We start from the raw sequence: 21,364 nt of genomic DNA, 5'->3' as shown, positions 1-21,364 counted from the left end.
GCACTAGAGGAGGAGGACCAAGAGGTCGAGCACGTCATCAATGCACATACTGTAAAAGGATTGGTCACACTCAAGAGAATTGCTACTCCTTACATGGTTTCCCTTCCAAAATCGTTATTATTTTGAAGAATCAAACTTCTACTTCTAAGTTCATTGAGGATGAATATCAAGAGTATCTAAGGTTAAAGTCTAACCGCTTGGCACAAACATCTCAATCTTCCAGTACATCAACAACTTGCATTTGTCAATCCATGGAAGGTCAAAATTCATGGGTAATTGACTCAGGTTCTTTTGAACACATTTTTGGTAATACCTCTTTGTTCTCATCCATTCCCTTTAGATAAAAACCTCATTTCATAACCCTTGCGAATGGATCTAAAACCTCCTCGAAAAGAGTCTGTCATGTTTTCTTGTCTCCCTCTCTCACTCTAAACTCTGTCCTTTTTGTCCCTAATTGTCCTTTTAATTTAATTTCCCTAGGCCAGTTGACCAAAATATTAAATTGTTCAATAACCTTTGATCACAAATATTTTGTTATACAAAAGTGTGGTTCGGAAAGACAAATTGGAGAAGGATATGAAGCTGGCATATTATACCATTTTGGGTCTCGTCCAAGGGTGTTCTGTGTTGCTACTCCTAATCCTAAAGTACTACATCATCGACTTGGCCATCCTCATTTGTCCAAATTAAAAAGAATGTGTCCTGAACTTAGTGGCTTCCAGACCTTAGAATGTGAGTCATGTTAACTAGGAAAACATGTTAGATCTACCTTTCCTAGAAGGTCTCAATCAATATGTAATTCTAGTTTATCAATCATCCATTCTGATATATGGGGACCTAGTCATATCTCCTTTGGTTTTAGATATTTTGTTACCCTCATTCATGAATATTCAAGATGTACTTGGGTTTATCCTGTGAAAGATCGTTCTGAATAGTTTACATCTTTTTTTAATGAAATCAAGGATCAATTTGGTCAAGTAATCAAAATATTAAAATATGATAATGCCAAAGAGTATTTCTCATTCTCCTTTTCTGCAATCTTGAGTTCCCATGATATATTACATCAGTCTACTTGTCCTCATATACCGCAACAAAATGGTATAGCAGAACGAAAAAATAGACACTTGGTTGAAACTGCCCGTACCCTTGTGCTTGGTGCCCATATTCCAGCCCATCATTGAGGGGATGCCATCTTAACTGTATGTTATCTTATTAATAGGATGCCTTTCTCCTCTCTTGATCATAAAGTCCCTTTCTCCATTCTGTTTCTCAATGATCTTCTCTTTCACACATCTACTCGAGTGTTTGGTTGTGTATGTTTTGTTCATAACATGTCTCCAGGACTAGACAAACTCTCCGCTCGCGCTCTCAAATGTTTCTTCTTAGGCTATTCTCAACTCCAAAAAGGATATTAATGTTACTTTCCTGAAACTAAGAAGTATTACATGTCTGCCAATGTCACATTCTTTGAACAGACTCCTTACATCTCTCCATCTGTTCATGATTTTCATATCCTCCAGTAGGTCTTTCCTATTCCAGTGGCGTCACTGACATGTGAATTTATATGGGTGAAACAATTCTTTCAAGAGCTTAACTTCTGTGACATCAATACTATGAAGATGTATTGCGATAATCAAGCTGCTCTCCACATTGCATCAAATCCAGTGTTTCACGAGAGGACTAAAGCATATAGAAATTGATTTTCATTTTGTTCGTGAAAAGTTGTTGACTAAAGAAATATGTACTGTGTTTGTTGGGTCAAACTATCAACTCACAGATGTGTTGACCAAGTCATTAAGGAGTCTTCAGATTGAGTTTTTTTTGTTGCAAGCTTGGTACATACAATTTGTATGCTCTAGCTTAAGGGGGAATGTTAGAATAATTACCTTATGTATCTTCATTAAGCCTACTTTAGGGTAGTGTGTTTAATATCTATACTAGTAGTACCTGGGTTTGCACCTAGGGTTCTAGGGACAAACCCATAAACTTCTCATTTGTATTGCAGATTAATTAAAAAACAACCTTAAGAACTGTATACCTTTATTTCAACAACACACTAGATTTCCTCCAAATGGAGAAACTAAAACATACATATAACATCTTGTTATTCGAGAGAACCACACTCTCCACTTTCCTAGATTTATAGAACTTCCAAAACCAAGATAGAAAACTACTAAAAACTATCCATTCTTACTTCATAGCAGTCAAATGCAACTAACTACAGATAAATAACTACCTTACAGATAGTTAATACTGTCCGTCATACAATAAACTAAATCATACAATTTTTTTTCTGCTATAAGCCTTCCCTTTGTACCTATCAATACCCCCTCCTTGAAATTTCACCTTGTCCTCAAGGTGAAAAGCAGGGAACTCTGTATTGATGGCTGTTGCAGATTCACAATTGTTTTCAATGGATGGAAGGTGTTGCCATTTAAGTAAAACCTATAAATCTCCCGTTGGAGACGTGTGAACATCGAGCAGCTCCTCTGGACAGACCTCTAACATCAAATCTTCTGTAAGTGTAGATGGAAGAGGTTGAACTGGAGTGGTTGGTTGGACAACATGCTTGAGGAGGAAGACATAAAAGACTGGGTGAATTCTGTTGTGAGTAGGGAGGTCCAACTTATAAGCTACAAGTCCTATGTGTTTCTGGACTATATAAGGACCGTAAAATCTGGGTCGAAGCTTCTCATTAGATCTTTTAGCCAGTGATTTCAGACGATAGGGTTGCAACATAAGATACACCCAATCGCCGACTTGGAACTCCACCTCCCTTCGATGTTTATTCGCCTGCACCTTGTTCCACTCCTGGGCTTTGCATAAATTTTCCTTCAACCCCCTCAATATCTCATCGATATCTCATCGTAGTAATTGATTCACACTTTGCACTTTTGATGGGATGGTAAAACCTTTGAACAACAAAGGAGGGTCACGACAATAGAAGGCCTGAAAAGGGGACATCGTGGAATCACGGAAATTAATTTTCTTCTTTTCCATTTACATAGTATTTGTAGGTTACTGGGATCACGGAAATTAATTTTCTTCTTTTCCATTATATTTTTTATCTCAAATTAGTTTTGAATTTTTATTGTGTCATGTTATTGATTTCATGTTTAACTTCTAGGCATGCTCATCCTGGAAATCCGTATGTATATGGACTTGCGGCAGTTGATCATGATCTCAACTTTCCTGAACCAATGCCTGTAATAGGTATTGATTTTTTTCTTTTCTTACCTATCTGTACTAATTAGATTATTGGTGACCATTTCTTTTAAAATTATAACTTTTTTTGCACCACTTGTTACTAAGGACAAATATTTTGTGTACAACATAACTTTATTGTTAGTTAGAGATTATGAGGTCTAGTTTTTTTCATTTTTTTTATAAAATTTTTGTTAGGTATCACTTTGAACTATGATATCTAAGCTAGGCTGACACCCCATCGTTCAACAATCATTTGCCATCATATGAAACAATTTATTGAAAAAATAAAGAAAAATAAAAGGGAGTTGAAATCTATTATGAAAAAAAATTCTAGCCTGGTAACCTGAGGAAGAGGCTCAAACCATTGGAACTCATGGATTTTATCAATCTCCAAATTTTCAAGCTTATCGGCACAAGAATGTCCTTCACGAAAAATGTGGGCTCGATCAAGCTCTATAGCATCACAACTCTTCATGCATTTCCTCCATTTCCCTCAAAGTGACCACAAGAATTTGAGGAGATGAAAATGCTTGGCAAACCAAAGTAGAACCACATTTCAACCACACCTCTGCTTATGACCATCATGCCAAGATTTCTCAATAGCCAAAATACCCCCATAATCTCAGCATGTAAAGCATTTTGAGTGCTCAAATAAGAAGAAAAATTTCAAATATATCCTCCCTGACTACCTCCGAAAATTCCACCACAAGCAGAATGCCTTGGGCTACCTCTAGTAGTTCCATCCGTATTAATTTTGATCCATCCCACAACAGGGATATTCCAAATGACTTGAAGAGTCCTAGTTGCTTTCCTAGGTCTAGTTTGAATATCAAAGAGTTTCAAAATAGAAAAATCAATCATATTACTGGGCATATCCTTTTTAGAAGAGTGAGCAGATAGCCTAACATATCCCTTTATAGTTTTTATAGCCAACTCCAGATCTATACTTTTTTGTTTTAAATCTAGAATAAATAACAACAACCAGACATATATCTTTCACTAAAGAACTTCCATCAACTTTAATAAATTGTATCAAATCAACAAAGGAAGAGAAGTGTTTACCAGGAAAAACATGCAGCAGCCAAGACCGGACATGCGGGGGAATGTTACATTCAAAGAAAATATGAATAGTGCTCTCTTCTTATTGCTTACATAAAGTACACTTTGAACACAGACACACCTCTGTATTGAATGTCTTTATTAGAAGGCATTTTATTATGTAACAATTTCTAGAGAACCAAAGTTTTGGCAGGAGGGATGAAATTCACCCAAATCAGCTTTCCCCAATCAATAGGAAGAGTGGGAGTGATAAAGAAATTTATAGCGAGCTTCTGACTCAACAAACCATAAATAACCATCATCGTCTAAAGACCTATTAGGGATATCAGACAATTCAATAAGAATAAAGATTTTTAGATTTTGCTGACTAGGGATATTATATAAGAGAGGAGAGGGAGACCAACCATTACCATTCTAGGCATGTGATACTCTGACAAAAGCTTGAATCTCTCTACATTAGAAACACCAACCATAAGAGAAATACAGCTACTAGAATATCATTTGTCTTACCAGAAATTAATTTAATCACCATTACCAACAATCCAATCAGTATAATCCGAGATAGTATCATACCAATCATTAATGCCAAGCCAAATAGAGGATGACTTGTACAACAATATTATTATATGTAGATTTTAAAAATCTAGCTAATAATAAAGACCAAGGCATATTGCTATAAGAAAAATCCCGAGCCAATCTAAGCAATTAAGTCTTATTTTCAACCTGAGTATTCACAACATGTAGATCCCCTTCAAATTTATTATTTACACATTTATTATTACACAATTGACTCCACTTAACACTAACCAAGTGCGACTAACAAGCCATTTATAATTCTTGAAACTATAAGAAAGAGCACCAATAATAACCTAGTTCATCAATTGAATTCTACTCATCATACTAAGAGCTTTACTTTTCCAAGAGGCAAGTTTCAGATGAATTTTATCAGCCGGGAGTTGAAAATATTGAGTTTTGGGTGCCCCCAAAATGATAGGAACACCTAAATAAGATAAACAAAACGAGCCTATATTGCAGCCAAGTAAATTTTTAATCTGCACATTGAAATGGTTAGAGTCATCTGCTGTACTATAAAATTGACTCTTAGCAGGATTCAGCCATTGTCCAGAAACCATTCCGTACAAATGGAGGAATTTCATTAGGTGATCTAGAGTGTTTTTATTAGCTTTGCAGAAAACAAAGACATCATGAACATAAAACATGAGGTGGAAAAGAATAACCTTTGGGACTAGCCATGCTAGGATTCTCTTGGAATCCAAAAAAAAATCCCTCTACTCAAAGTGCTTTATATGCTGAGATTATGCGGGTTATTAGCTATTAAGAAATCTTGAACTGATGATTATAGCTGGATGTGGTTGGAATTGAGTCTACTTTGGTTTGGTGAGCCTTTCTATGTCCTCAAATTGTTTCATGGTCACTTCGAGGGAGATGGTGGACATTCATGAAGAGTTGTGATGCTATGGAGTTCAAAGTAATCTACATCTTTTGTGAAGGAAATTCTTGTGCAAATAAGCTAGCAAATTTGAGGATTGATAAAAGACACAAATTTTGGTTCCCCCCTTCCCCCACACCACCACCACCACCACCACCCCTTTTTTAGTTTGATTTTATTTGTTCTTTCTTTTTCAATAAATTGTTTCATGTAAGGGAAAATGATTGTTGAACTGCGGGTGTCATTCTAGCTCAAAGGTCATCGTTCAAGGGGATGCCTAAATGAATTTTATATAAAAAAAGTGGGATGAACCTATGAGGTTGTATTGTGACAATGAATCTACAATTAGTATAATTCACGAGAAGTGGACATTGAAGTGGACAACGAATCTACAATTTATATAAAAAAAGTGGGATGAACCCATTACAACGTAATAAAACTAAGCACATTGAAGTGGACATTCATTTTTGTCAAAGAAAAGCTTGATGTGGCATGATTTGCACTCCATATGTTTCTATCGAAGTAGAATTTGCAGACATACTCACCAAGGGACTGCCTGAGAATGGAGAACACTTATTCTCTAGCTTGAGTGAGTGGCAAAATGTATTTTAGGAGGTTTCAAATATTATTCCTGTGTTTTTAATTTTGTACATTTATCTTGTTTTTATTACTAGCATAACAGTCTCACAATCTCAGAGGTTTGTTCCATGGAATAGGCTGTTCTTATTTCCAAAATTATCCATCAAATGTATGTTTATGTGTATGTAAATATAATGAGAAAGAAATGATTTTTTATCTAAACTTGAGAATATAGGATCTGCTCCTTATTTCTATAACTATAACAACATTGAAATGATAAGTTTGAAACATGTCTTTTTATTGTAGGAATATCTTATTCTGCAAGGGGCTATTGCATTAACATGGTGCTAGAGACGATGAAAACATACTCCTCCGAAGATTGCTTGACAGAAGAAGCAATTGTTACAAAGCTTCGTACTTGTCAATATCATCACTTATTTTTGCATACATCTTTAAAGCAGGATTCTTGTGGTTTGTACTTTCTCATTCTTCGCCATTCTCTTCATGAAAATACTGGGCCAGATTTTGGTTTTCAAGTTGACTTTCTGTGAGGGCATGTCAGAGATCACATGTTAGATTTGATGTTCCTTTTTATAAAAAAGATGTTTTGTTTAGGTAGATTCTATCCTTTGCATAATTGTACTTTCTCCTTGTTTGTTATAATATTTATTTGATATATATGAAAATAAAAATAAAAGTAAAAACAAAAACTGTGACCAATGTTATCATGGTGCTGGTTACGTAATTGTTCTTATCTGAAAATGGTGTTTATGTAACAGAGTATTTAGAGATCATTTTTAGATATTGATTGGAGGGCTCTACCAATATTACATTTAACCCAAGTATTGATTGGAGTTCTCCACCTGACCGGAGTAACTTTGATAGAATAGAGAGATAATTAGTAGATATAAATACTTTTTGTGTTCCTCATCTTTGTTAAGCATTTCAGGATTGTTTTCGTAGGAACATGCAAATGGGGAGAATTCGGCGAGGGGGGTCTCCTATGGGGAGAATGTAGTTCTAGACATTTTGAATGGTTTGATGGCAACCCTCTTTGTGATCTCTTGGTCAAGGTATAGAAACAAATGATATGCATTTTCCTTTTTAAAATGAATGGTACACAAATGAGTCATTTAACATTACATGTTTATTTCACTTTTGAACATAGGTAAAGGAGCTTTATGGCCTTGGTGATGAGATTAATTTTCGAAATGCAACTGTATCCTCGGGACATAGGGCTCGACCTTTAACTCTTGGAACATCTACTCAAATTGGTTTGTATATTACTAATGATGGATTGTTAATTGTCCACATGTCATTTTCTTTTTCCTAAACCAGTGTCTTGCATTTTAGGTGCCATTCAAACGGATGGAATACCTTCTTTGTTAAAGGTCTTACTTCCACTAAGTTGCAATGGATTACCAGTTCTGTGAGTGACGGATTCCTTTTTCCTTTTGTTGTATCATGTTTAAAATTACTCCATGATAATTATTTGACCCACTTACCTTTAAACTTTTCCTATTTATTGCATACTTAGCCTTTTCATTTTGTAAAAGACTAGTTCTATCTTTTTTTTTTAGAAAGAATGCTATAACATCAGTATACAAGTTGCAAACCCAAGTTAGCTCTACAACTAATATCAATCATATGCAACATTCTTAGAATAATTATTATTGGAAATGAAATACGAAAGTGGGGAGGCAAACCCAGCCCACTAAGAAAAATGAAAGTGTGGAAGACCATACCAAAGAACAAGCTAGTTAGCTATAAGGCAATCCATGAGCTAAACTTCCCTATACATGGGAAGAAGACATTTATTATGAAAGAAGTCCAAAGTTATAAAAGCTGGTTTATTTGCATTTGCAAGATGGTTTGATTGTTTTGCTTGTTTTATTTTTCCATTTAGTTTGGTTGTTTTATTTTTTTTATTCCAACCTAAAGTTTCTGTGTTCCCCTTAACTCTGGAAAGAAGTTTAGAAAAGGAAAAAGGTTTCAAGGGATTGATGCAAGGGTGAAGTTAGCTTTGATATATTTCTCTTTGTAGTGCAGATTTGATAAGCTTTGGAGTAGATCTAGGGTTTGTGGGTTTTGAAAAAAATAAAAAGAGAATAGAGTTTGGGCCATTGGGCTTGGATAATAATGCACACACTATTGGAAAACGGATATAAATGGGTATCTAACGGGTACCCACGGATTAGAAAAAATCTGTGGGTTTTTTTAATGCGGGTACCCAACGGGTAGCGGGATGGGTAACGGGTACAATTTTTACATGTGGGTCGGATTCGAGTATCGCACTATCTGTGCCCGATCCGACCTGTTACCATCTCTAGATGTGGGTATATTGTCTCCCTTGTTTTGAGTCAATTGTTTATTTTGTTTATATTTTGTAGTTTTGAACCATTTAATTGTGTAATTCATTGACTCAACTTGACTAAAATTTTCTATTTGAATTGTTTATTTTTACTATTTCCCCCCTTTTATTTTAGTTTTTATAATTAACTTTAGCTCAAAGTAGTTTCGTGGCAATTAATTCTAGAATCCATATTAGATGATTAATTTATGTTTGCTTCGCAGGTATATAAGGAATCTTCTCTTGAATCCTCCTTCTTATGAGATTGCAGCCAAAATTCAGGGTAATTTTTAATAGTTTGACTAGAAAAGGATTTGGATATATGAGAGGAGAAAAAAAATCTAAACTGAATTGGAAACCGTACATAAGCGCGCGCACACACACACACACACACACATATATATATATATATATATTATGTATGTGTGTTTCTCTCTCTCTATATATAAACACTTTATATAGAAAGCTCTACTCTCCTAGAGGAATGATTACAAAGATCTCTAGTATATTATTGTACTACACTGATAATGACTGCAATACCTTCCTATAACTAAAAAAATATTTTCTTCTATTCAACACTTCCTCTTAAGCTTGTGAATGAATATATTCCATTCGAAATTATTGTTGTGGGAAGAACCTTTGTAAATTGATATGCTAAATGAATCCCAAGTGGGGTGTAAACAGGGGTGATGAGGCCCTTATCTAGTTTTTCTACAATCAAGTGTCGATCACCTTACAACTACATTTTATCTTGAGCATGGAACTAGACACTTATTGTAAGTACATTTAACACAATCAATCTTACCCATTACTTTGAGAAGGCTAATGTAGAAAATAGGATTGATTTTATTATTCTAAATCATGAAAAATACATTCTCATATCTTCTATTTGTAATAATCTAATTCTCCTAAAAAGGAAAATAGAGAAACTAGGAAAACTAGGGAAACGCAATAAAATAGAAGATTATATATCTATTTTCTCTAATTAAGAATATTCTAAAGATATCTTCTCAAATTACAACAGTTAAGAACATACGTTCTTTGGGAGACAAAGATTACTTTCTTCAAGTAAGTAATTTCTGCCCCAAGGAGTGCTTTATTTTTCTTAAATACTTCATTAAAACCTGAGCAATGAGCTTTTCTATCAAAATTTGTTTCTGTTGTTCATCATCTCTTATAACAATCATGTCATATACATAGATTAAGAGTAGACTAAGTTTCCCTTTTAAGGAACGATTGATTAATGCAATATCTTCACCTTGAGTCTCTTGGTACCCAAGGAGATCTTGATCTGATTGAGTCTGTTAGAATTATTGGCCACCGTCCGCCGCCGGCCACCGTCTCAGTTTGACCGGTGGGTGACCAGTGGATTTGGACCGCCTCATCGAGCGACGGCCAACCATGCCATAGACAAGACCAACCTCCTCTGAACGCGCTGCCACGAGCGCCAAATCAGTCCGCCGTCGACCACCGTCCGCTGCCGGCCACCGTCGCAGATTCGACCGGTGACCAGTGGATCTGGACCGCCTCCTCGAGCGGCGGCCAACCCCGTCGAAGTCAGGGCCATACTCTGCTCAATGCGCCTCCACGCGCCTCATCTCTCCGTCAGATCTGGGACGTGTGTTTGTCACGCGCCGCCTTCCCAGCGTCAGAATCACACCGTGTCGCATCCGGTAGACTCGCCGGACCTCCTTCTCTCTCTTGGACATGCTTCATTCAGCTCTCAGAGCACCACTCGCTCACTTCTTTCTCGTTCTCCCTCTTCTTCTTCGTTGAAGCTCTTTTTTCCTAACAACAATGGGAGACGAGAAGAAGGCCAAGGCTCCTGTTTCTGGCGTCTGGTCTACCATCAAGCCTTTCGTCAATGGCGGTACCTGCGTCATTCAGCCCATCGATATGATCAAGGTGAGGATTCAACTGGGGCAAGGATCGGCTGCGCAGTTCACTTCCAACATGCTCAAGAACGAGGGAATTACTGCCTTTTATAAGGGTCTATCTGTTGGATTACTCAGGCAGGCTACATACACCACTGCTCGTCTTGGATAGTTTAAAATCTTGACAAACAAAGCAATTGAGGCTAATGAGGGAAAGCCTCTGCCAGTGTATCAGAAAGCTCTGTGTGGGCTCTTTGCTGGTGCTATCGGAGCAACTGTGCGTAGTCCAGCAAATTTGGCACTCATTCGGATGAAAGTCTGCACTAATATTAGTTCTTACTGGTACTTCCATGGTGATTGCTAATGGTGTTGTTACACCGGCAATGTCAGTACTCTGTTGGTGGTTTAAAAGTTGGGGTAGATGCTATAGAGAAAGATGAAGTGTTGATGATTTTAGTTTCCTGCCTTGTCATTTTGTTCAGTGTGCAAAAGTATGGAACAAGTAAAGTGAGACTTGCAGTAGGACCTGCTTTGTTCTTATGGTTTTGTTCTCGTGCCTACTATTGGGTTATTTGGGTCTAGCGGCATACCTTATGGAAAACCATGCTGATGCTGTTAAGCCTCTTCCATTTGTTGCTGATCAAGACAGTTAAGTTCGTGCAGATTTGTTGTTAGCCATTGAAGGCTTCCCATCTATTAGTGATGATGGAAATCCAGTCCCTACAGGCCTTAATCCGTTTCTTGGAGTTTGATATTGTTTGCTGCTGCAGGACGTCATCCACTTTTAGTGGAAATCTCTTTGGTGGAAGTCATTTATGCGTGTTTATATTTAGTAACTGTGATGCTTCCAATCCCAATCAACAATTTCATTGTTTCCACCGTTCACAGTGAGGGGGAGTATGTTTCCAAGACACTGCAAGCCACATAAGTATGGTTGTCCCTGTAGTTTGTAACTTTCAGCCACTACAAGCCCCATCACCCATCAATCTCAGATATGGCAAAACTGCAAGCTAAGTATGGCAGTTAAAGTCACATAAGTATGGTAGTCCCTGTAGTTTGTAGCTTTCAGCCACTACAGGCCCCATCACCCATCAGTCTCAGATATGGCAGTCCCTGTAGTTGTCACATTTAGCCACTGCAAGCCCATCCTTACTTGATGAGGGTTTTTGTCCTTGCAGATTGTCATTGTCCTCCATTGCTCTCCGTCATCCACTTTTGAAGTTGAAGTTTCACAAGTTGCTATTAGTTGTTCGTTGACATGTGATAACACACTGCTTCACACTCTTGAAGAAAAATCATCTGTTTCAAAATCAAGTTTATCTATTCCAAGCTTGGTTCATACAATTTGTATGCTCCAGCTTGAGGGGGAGTGTTAGAATTATTGGTTAATGTGTGAGTTGTGTGTGAGCTGTGTGTATCTTAATGGTAGAATAATTACTAAGTCTACTGTGTTAGGATAGTCAATAAGACTAAAGTAGGGAGTAATGTGTTGGGTTATCTATAATGATTGTACCTAGTAGTCTAGGACAGTTCCTTGACCTTCCATCTCCCTATTGTATCAATTCTTTATCAATATAAATAGTAGAACATGAGGAGGGTCTATTAAGCCCTTCAGAAATATATTTTCTCTGTTTTAATCTTTACAGAGTCTACCAAATCAAGCACAGGGTAACTGCTTGAATCCACACAAGACTTTTTTTAAATCTGCACACTTTATTCTCCTCTTCTATACACCTAAAATCGAGAGGAATCTCCATGTAGAGTTCTTTCTCTAGATGTACTAGCAAGACAATTTTTCGCATCAAATTGTTGCAACTTCCTGCCAAAATAAGCTGCCAATAAGGGATCATTTTCACAATATTCATTTTTGCTACTAGAGTGAATGTCTCCTCATTATCAACATCATAGGACTCTGTGTAACTTATATCAACTAGCCTTGCTTTGTAGGTTGCAGTATGCCATCAAATCTATATTTTACATTATACAACTATACACATTGTACTTCCTTTTCATACTGCAGCTTGTCAAAATTCTCCAATGTGTAGTCCTACGTAAGATTAAAAATATGTTAAAATGAGCCTAAGAGATTGATGATCTCTCAGCTGATCTTTCTTATTTATTGAAGAAAATTACATTAGGAACACAAAAAGGTACAAGAAAAAGGCTTTGTCTAAGTAATTATTGGTAACAGTTCATAGGTACAACATATATAAATTTTTCAGTGCAACTACTTACTACCAATGATGCACAAATACTATGAGTATTGGATGCCGATTCGTCTTATCATTGAAAGTATAAGGTACAACACATATCTGATAAGACAATTCATTTTATTTTGAAAAATATGTAATGCTATTGTAATACCTTTCAAATCATACCACAAATGAATAATTATTAATATATAAATTGAATATGCTAAATATATTAAACTCAATTGTATATATAAACTAGAAATAGCAAATTATAGTTTTAATCATTTTAACAAATAAAAATTGTAAATTACTATTTATTGCGTTTTGCTTAGAAATAAGAATAGTCTAAATTTCATCCCCTCCTTGAGTATCGTTTGTAAATAAGACAACTTCCATATCTGGTTTATCAAGAGATAATATTGGCACTCTAAGGTTTTGCAACATCATCAAACATCCCATAGATCTCCACTGGTGTCCCACATCTCAGTGCTCCTTGGTTGTATTCTTCATTGTTCCTAGCCAAAAATCGCAAATTAGTATGAACATAAACCAAGTCTTCTACACTTTTAGGATTTAACTTATTTCTTTTTAACTAGTGAATGAATGAATAGGTACGCCAATTCCTTTAACAAGATGATGAACAAGGTTGCACAAGTTTCAATGCTAGCTTTTGAAGGAGAGGGGTAAAAGAATAATGCATCACCCACCAATATTTAATATCTAATATCCATATATCAATTGAGTAGAAGAAAAACTATTTGATTTTGATGAGAAATCAACATATTTCAAGTGAAACCTTTCTTCTTTCCTCACTAATTGTGAATTATTTTTTTGATATACTTATTCCTCTCCTTACAAATCTCTTCATCCTCATGTTGGAGGATCCTATTTGAAGTCTCTTGAAGTCATTCTTCACTATAATACCTATAAATACAAATTGAGAAAAAATTATATATATAAATTAGTAACTTTCTAATTATTTAGATATAAGTTATTGAAAAAAAATGTTTTGTTAACATATGTTTACTTAAGATTCAGAGAATGAACCATGCAATGGAGAACAGTTAAACTTTTAGTCCACCTTGCTATTAGTATATTGTAAACTACTTCATAAAATGTTGATGTATCATTTCCTTCTTTTTCTTCTTGCCTATATATAACTGTCTTCACTTTTTCTATCATGGTATCCCACATCTCAGGCCAAATGAAGAGTGGGACTATTTGAGTCACAAGCTTTAAGCATGTTAAATATAGGCTCAGCCAAAGCCAGAATATATTTAATTTTGTCCCACCATACATTATTCAAAACAAAATCTTTAATAACTTGTGCTTTGCTCACATCGTACTCTTAATTTTGTCTCACCATACATTATTCAAAACAGAATCTTTAATAGCTTGTGCTTTGCCCACATCATCTTCTCTATAAGAACTCTATTCTTTGCTAATCACCATGGATTGCAATGAATGTTTCAAAAATTTAAATCTTTTATGAGATTGAGTTAAGCTTAAAGTCGAGGCTTAAAGTTCACTTTTTACTTCAAATATTCTTCATCTGCGTTTGAGCACACTATTTTCGCATCCATGAATTTTAATAAATGAGCTTTCACTCTAGAGTGAGAACTTTTAAAATCTTTTTGAAAAAAATTACAAGACCTTCTCTTGTTTCCTCTTCCTTTTGTTCCTTTGTCTAATAAACTGACATATGCCCATAAAGAAGCATAATCAACTTGTTAAACATCTTTTAAAATAGACTTACTTGGAATTTGTAAGTTAGAACTAGAAGAATTTGGTATTGGTGCCAACATTTCTTTTGCTCACATAGTCATAAATAAAATATGACATATGTTTAGAAGTAAATAAAATCAATAGTAGGACAAAAATAGTAGAAAATAATGAAACAAACGTTTATAAATGAAAGAATACCTTAGAAGGAAGATAAAATAAGAGATAAAATGCAATTGGTCAAAGACTTTCAGAATAACAGGAATAAAGGATTGAATGTCACTTCAAATAATTTTCCTTTCCCACACCTTTAATGACATGTAGGGCTGTATCACATGAGGTGTTATTATTTATCCGCCTATTTATTCTATATTATATTCTTTCAACCTAAACAAAATGAGAAAATAAATACTTGAAACTAAAAAACTATATATTTTGATTTTAAAATTATCATTTATTTTGAACTTATATGGGTTAGTGTTGATTTTTAAGCTCCTGTGGTCGTTTTGAAATGTTAAGCTGTTGAGCTTGTTTTGAATTGTTGTTGTACTTGTACAAAATGTTTGCTATTCTACTCTATTGCTTTTAATCTTTTTATTGCAATTAAAAGTATTCTCAATTATGTTCTTTACATTTATATTGCTATTATTATAATGGCATTTTGTACCTAAATTTGGACTTATTTCATTCTTTTTGTTTAACAGAAACATGCAAACTTATGAGCAGTTTAACTTGCTCAATTCCAGAATTTACTTGTGTTTCTTCAGCAAAGGTTATTATTAAATTGCTTGTATCCTATGTACTCTAAAGCAGTTTTTTTTCTGTCAAACATAGAATGAAAATTAGTTGTATTATGATTGCAACCTTTAACAGGATGAATTGCAAATTTAAAGGTGCTCATAATGATTTCCTGCAAGTAATTATTATTCATGCTATGAAATAGTGAAAGAGATGAGGGGAAATCTCCCTTGTATTAAATACACACATAGGGTTCTCTATTTATAATAGAAGAAATATGAGCTAAGCCAAAAATACAAATAAGAAATATAAACAAACTAAATAAGAAATATAAACTAACTAACTAAAGATAAGAGATAAATATAAACTAAATATAATATTTGTAACACTCCCCCTCAAGCTGGAGCATACAGATTGTATGGACCAAGCTTGGAATAAATAAACTCAATTTGAAATATATGATTTGTCTTCAAGAGTGTGTGACAAACAGATGCGCAATCACATGTCGACGAACAACTAACAGCACCATGAAACTTCAAATAGCACCATGAAACTTCAAGTGGGATGACTTTGACAAAGGAGAACAATGACAAACTCCAGGGACTGGATTGTCATCAAGTAAGGATGGGGCTTGCATCAAAACTGTTAGAAAGTGGGTTTTAGGCCTAACTCAACCCCACAAAACCGGCTTGTCAGGTGAGGTTTGCACCTCACTTAACCTTATCTCTAGTCGATGTGGAACTTTCAACACACCCCCTTCACGCCGAGGTATAGACATCTCATGCATGATAGTAGAAATTGGGTGGTCCAATAGAGGTCCGACAACGGGTGGAATAGAAATAGAAATGCCCACTTAGAACTCGCTATGATAGGCTCTAATCATGGCTCTGATACCATGTTAGAAAGTGGGTTTTAGGCCTAACTCAACCTCACAAAACCGGCTTGTCAGGTGAGGTTTGCACCTCACTTAACCTTATCTCTAGTCGATGTGGGACTTCCAACAAAAACTACAGGGAATGCCATCACTCACTGATGGGGCCTGTAGTGGCTAAAAGCAACAAAACTACAGGGAATGCCATCACTGACTGATGGGGCCTGTAGTGGCTAAAAGCGACAAAACTGCAAGGACTGCCATCATTGACTAGTGGAGTCTGAAAGCCTAAAACCTGGTTCATACTCCCCCTCACGACGAACGGCGGAAATGACGGCGCGCCGATGACAGGCCGTGAAAGTGGAAGATCATAATGAGCTCTTATTCATCAAAGCACCCAAAAACAAATCTGACAGATTTGACAAAGGGTTGGTGATATTGTTTCAACCCATAATTTTAGTGTTGAAATTTCTTGGTGTTAACCACTAACTGTCCTTGAAGACCTTTCAGAAACGATAAGATAGCGGAAGCAGTAGAGGTAGGACTGGCAACAGATTGTGACAACAGTGATTGAGTGCAGTGGCGGCACAAGCAGCGGATGGCAAGGTCCAATCGGTGCAGCACGAGAAAAGGGAATTAGAACCCATTCGTGGAGGCATACACCAGAACGCAGATACGAGAGGAAGATTCCGCAATGCGAAAGTGTGCGGTGAGAAGACGAAGATGCTGAAGACAATGACGATGGCAGCAATGGCTGCTTTGGAGGGTCATACCGTAGAGAGGTAGCTCTGGCGAGAAGACCGGCAGCGGCGCGGTGTGATCCCGACACCGGGACAACGACGCGTGAACAGTACGCGTTCGAGATTTGTCGGAGAAAGACGACGCGTGGAGGCGCGTTGAGCGGAGACAGAGACGACGACCACCAGGGTTAGGTCGCGCTTAAAGTGATGATCCAGATCCGCTGGTCATCGGAGAAAAATGAGACGGTGGCCGGCGGCGGATAGATTTGGTGCTCGTGGCGGCGCGTGAATGGGAGGTAGCCATCGGAACCGGTGTGGTTGGCCGTCGCTCGAAGAGGCGGTCCAGATCCGCTGGTCACCGGTCGGAACTGTGATGGTGGTCGGCGGTGTACGACGGCTTACGGTGGCGAATGATGATGACCGATGGCAAGTAGCGGCGATGCACAGCGGAGGCAGTGGCCTTTCTTGGCTGCAGCAGAATGACATAGGTTGAAAGACTTTTAGTAGGGGTTGCCGACAGACAGCGAAGACAACGGCTAAAGAATCAGAGAACCTTGCTCTGATACCATATGAAATAGTGAAAGAGATGAGGGGAAATCTCCCTTGTGTTAAATACACACATAGGGTTCTCTACTTATAATAGAAGAAATATGGGCTAAGCCCAAAATATAAATAAGAAATATAAACAAACTAAATAAGAAATATAAACTAACTAACTAAAGATAAGAGATAAATATAAACTAAATATAATATTTCTAACACATGCAATCTTCAAGTACTTCTTTTATGAAGATTAGTCTTTATAGTTCTTGCTCTCTAGCATAAACACATGTGCTGGCCTGAAAATAAAAGGGTTATTAATGTTTTTGTTTTTGTTCACTAATTAATGCTTCATTATTCAATCTGAAAAACTAATATTAGCTTTAATTTGTAAGTTGTATTATACTTTTATGTTTAAATATATATGAAACAAGCATGACATAGTTCTTGATTCTCAACTTTTGGGTATGTAGCAAGTAGAAAAGAAGTTTCTTAGCGGAAAAGTTTTGGGGCTTTAAAGGCTTTTGTATTTGGATTTTCTTATTTTGGAGAAATAATTATTTTTGTTTGGCCATTTTCTAACTGTGGTTTTGAAAGGAATTATTGTTTGCTACAAATAAAATGTGGCTGATTCTACTATTGGTATTATGAAACTAGGTTTGTTAAGAACTTGTTATGTTGGTAGTAACTGAATTGTTGCTTGAAACTTTGACACTAGTAGACATTGTGTTAGGTGTTGTGGTTTTGTGTAATTAGGAGAAAAACAAGGGCTAGTGAAAAAGATGGAGTACTTTGCGATTCATGTTAAGCATTTGGTATGCATTAAGAAGTTGAGAGATGGTTTGGGGGTTTAGAAGTTGAAATATTTAATATCTCGAGTTCTAATATGGGTATTATTGAAGAACTTGACATTGATGCACAATTTGGATATGAGAATAACTAAGAAAAGTACAATTAATAGCATGGATAACCATGGCCAAAGAGTTACTAGCTTGTGTGCTTCAATGATTGATAAAGAAGCTTATTGGATTGTCTTGTTTTGAAGGTATTCATTGTACAAATTCACTTAAAATGGACTTGGATGTGCTAATGAATTTACCGTGAAACATAAGGTAGATGGATCACTAGATAGGTATAAAGCTGGATTGGTTGCAAAGGGGTAATTGATTAAGATGAGGCTTTTTCTCTTGTAGCAAAGAGGAGTACAATTTGAGTTGTTCTTGCTCTAGCTACTTGTTTTGGATGGAAATTACACAAGTTAGATTATGATTAATCTCACAATTTAGGGTAGAATCTTATATTATTATTATGCTGAGAATACAATCCATATATTCAAGGCTAGGAAGCTATTTTAGGAAGCAATAATAACTCCTAGACAACTAGATCCCTATGATTCAAGGATATCCCCATTATTTACAATAATTATAATCTGTTAAATAAGGAAAAAAATATAACTAATAAAAAAACAATGATTCTGACAGAAATAAAACAGATTCTAACAATTATGAACTTGTTGGACCACTAGTGAAGTTTGGATGATGAAAGGGATGAGATCAATGATATGAAAGAGAATAGGAAATTTAGGCTAGGGTCATCGAAATTCTATAAAGCATGGACATGAACATAGGTAATGAATACAACACATTATAACCTCCAAAATTTCAGATATAGCAACATGAATATATTTATATTAAGCATAAGTATTAATTTTTTAATTGACAATCAAAATTTTATATTCAAAATAATCTATTTAAAAGTTAGTCAAATATAATAGTTAAAACATTCTGTTGCCTTATAAAAAAATGAATCTAAACTTTGAAAAGTAAAAAAGAATCTATTTCATTTTGGTCTTGATCATGATTATTGAAAAAGACACTCTAGCGGGCGGGGTTCATCTAAGGAGAATTAACAACCTCAGAGAATATCATAATATATGAAGATATGGTACAAGAATAAATAAAATGTTCCTAACTCTTGATTATATAGGATCTACTTCTTATTTCTATAATTATAGTGGAAACTTACACAGTATGTTTTATTGATTTCTAGCATAAAAAAATCACAGCCTGTCCTCATTAGCACTTTGTTGGAGTCATGTCAAAGCTGTGTCAGACATTAGAAATCGTTTTTTAAATTTGGCACTTCAACAGTGGCTGATTTGTGCCGCACCAATGTCATACGTGGGTTGGTGTCATATATGTGGATAGGGAGACACTATTGAAGAGGAGTGTCCGAACTTTATATTGTTGATGGAACTTTAGATAGAAACAAGTTCTTGCAAAAGTGTTGTATGTCATGACTGTTTTATTTCATGGTTCATACTTGTTTGCTTTTATTTGAGCAAGAGACTTGAATTGACATTTTTTCTTTTCTAATTATATGATGGAAATTTCCTTTTTTCCATTTTGAGCTCCAATGTTATGTGTTGGTTATTGAGAAGTTTCATTCAGATTTATATCATTAAAGAGAATGGTCTGATTAATTCTAATTTGTACAGCTAAGAGAATATTATTTTCAGTATTTTAGGATATATTGTGTTCTTTTTGTTTTTAATGTTCTGCCAATTAAGAGAGATTAGTCGCAAGTTTTATTCCTAGATTGGTCTGTGACTATTGGCCTAATCCTTATTTACATCTCTTACACAGTCAATATATAAAGTGTAACAATATTTACTGTACTATATTTTCAATACCTTTTATATTTAGATCCTTACACTTTTTTTTTTTTAATTTTATTTTAACCATTCTGCATGTGCATTTTTGTGCAGCTTGTAAAGCTACTTGAATGGAGAGAGGTCAATCATATGGAATTTTGTAGAATAAAGAATGTGGTCGATGAAATTTTGCAGATGTATAGGACCCTTGAGCTCAATGAAATATTGGAAAATTTAATCGCACCCACATGGGCGACAACTGGGTTAGAAATTGACTTTGAAACCTTGGTGAGTTTGAAAAGTTTGTTTCTTCACTTTATTGAAATAAAAAGGAGGGATTGTTTCACCAGTAGGAAATTGGGTTAACCAACTTCTCAAAACAAATCAACTATAGGATGACCCATAAATAATTTTTTTATCTCTATAGAAGGGATTGTTTGTAATGGTGTAAGTTGTATGCATGTCATTGACTAATAATGAGAAACATTTGTTAAGAATTTTCTCTATTTGATGTAATAAAATCATATCCTATTTCCATATTTGTTAGACTTGAAGAGCATAGAATTAGTTGAAAACTGTTTTTTTTTTTCACTTAAACCACTGATACAACTTACTACTATATTTATAGAGTACAATAGTGCAGAATACAAAAGGTCAGGAAACCCTAAAACCTAATAGATGAGTTCCCTTACATAAGTATTAATGATAATAATAAGAACATTACATTTCAACACTCCTCAAACTGCAACATATAGGTCATATGCACTAAGCTTGGAACATATAAATTGAATTCTAGGCCCCTTTAGAGATTTGGTCAGAATATTTATGAATTGTTCATTAGAGTTGACAAACACAGTAGCAAGATCCTTGGACAACAACTTCTCTCTAATAAAATGACAAGCAATCTCTATATGTTTTGTTATCTCATGAAACACTGGATTGGAGACAATGTGAAGGGATGCTTGGTTGTCACAATACAACTTCATTTGCTCATTTCACAAAATTTCAACTATTGAAGGAGTTGTCTAATCCACACAAGTGCACATGTAGTTAGAGCCATAGATCGATATTTCGCTTCTGCACTAGATCGAGCAACAACACTTTGTTTCTTACTTTTCCAAGATACAAGATTCCTTCCAAGTAATACACAATATCCTGTGGTAGATCATTTGTCAATTGGACAACCAACCTAATCTGCATCACAATATTCTTCGACTCAAGTACTTCCTTTCAAGGTTATCAAATTCGAGAGTTTACGTAAACTCGTGAAAGTCGAGTAAACTCGACTCTTAAACTCGACTCGTAAACTCGACTCGTAAACTCGACTCGTAAACTCGACTCGTAAACTCGACTCGTAAACTCGACTCGTAAACTCGACTCGTAAACTCG

General features: G+C 35.6%; 1 protein-coding gene across 4 annotated transcripts in view; it reads left to right on the top strand.

Moving 5' to 3' along the window:
• LOC106772710 (DNA mismatch repair protein MSH1, mitochondrial) overlaps window positions 1–21,364 on the top strand; it is a 43,263-nt gene that overhangs the window by 8,952 nt on the left and 12,947 nt on the right. For all 4 annotated transcript variants that reach the window (XM_022784527.1, XM_022784526.1, XM_014659265.2 and 1 more), the window contains 8 exons: window positions 3,128–3,213; window positions 6,602–6,766; window positions 7,259–7,368; window positions 7,464–7,569; window positions 7,649–7,724; window positions 8,870–8,928; window positions 15,138–15,205; window positions 20,090–20,263. In XM_022784527.1, coding sequence (XP_022640248.1) covers window positions 3,128–3,213; window positions 6,602–6,766; window positions 7,259–7,368; window positions 7,464–7,569; window positions 7,649–7,724; window positions 8,870–8,928; window positions 15,138–15,205; window positions 20,090–20,263 — 844 coding nt within the window. The remainder of the gene's footprint in view (window positions 1–3,127; window positions 3,214–6,601; window positions 6,767–7,258; window positions 7,369–7,463; window positions 7,570–7,648; window positions 7,725–8,869; window positions 8,929–15,137; window positions 15,206–20,089; window positions 20,264–21,364) is intronic.

This window comes from Vigna radiata, chromosome 8 (assembly GCF_000741045.1).
Source record: "Vigna radiata var. radiata cultivar VC1973A chromosome 8, Vradiata_ver6, whole genome shotgun sequence".
Taxonomy (NCBI): domain Eukaryota; kingdom Viridiplantae; phylum Streptophyta; class Magnoliopsida; order Fabales; family Fabaceae; genus Vigna; species Vigna radiata.
This window is presented reverse-complemented; position numbering and strand designations above follow the sequence as displayed.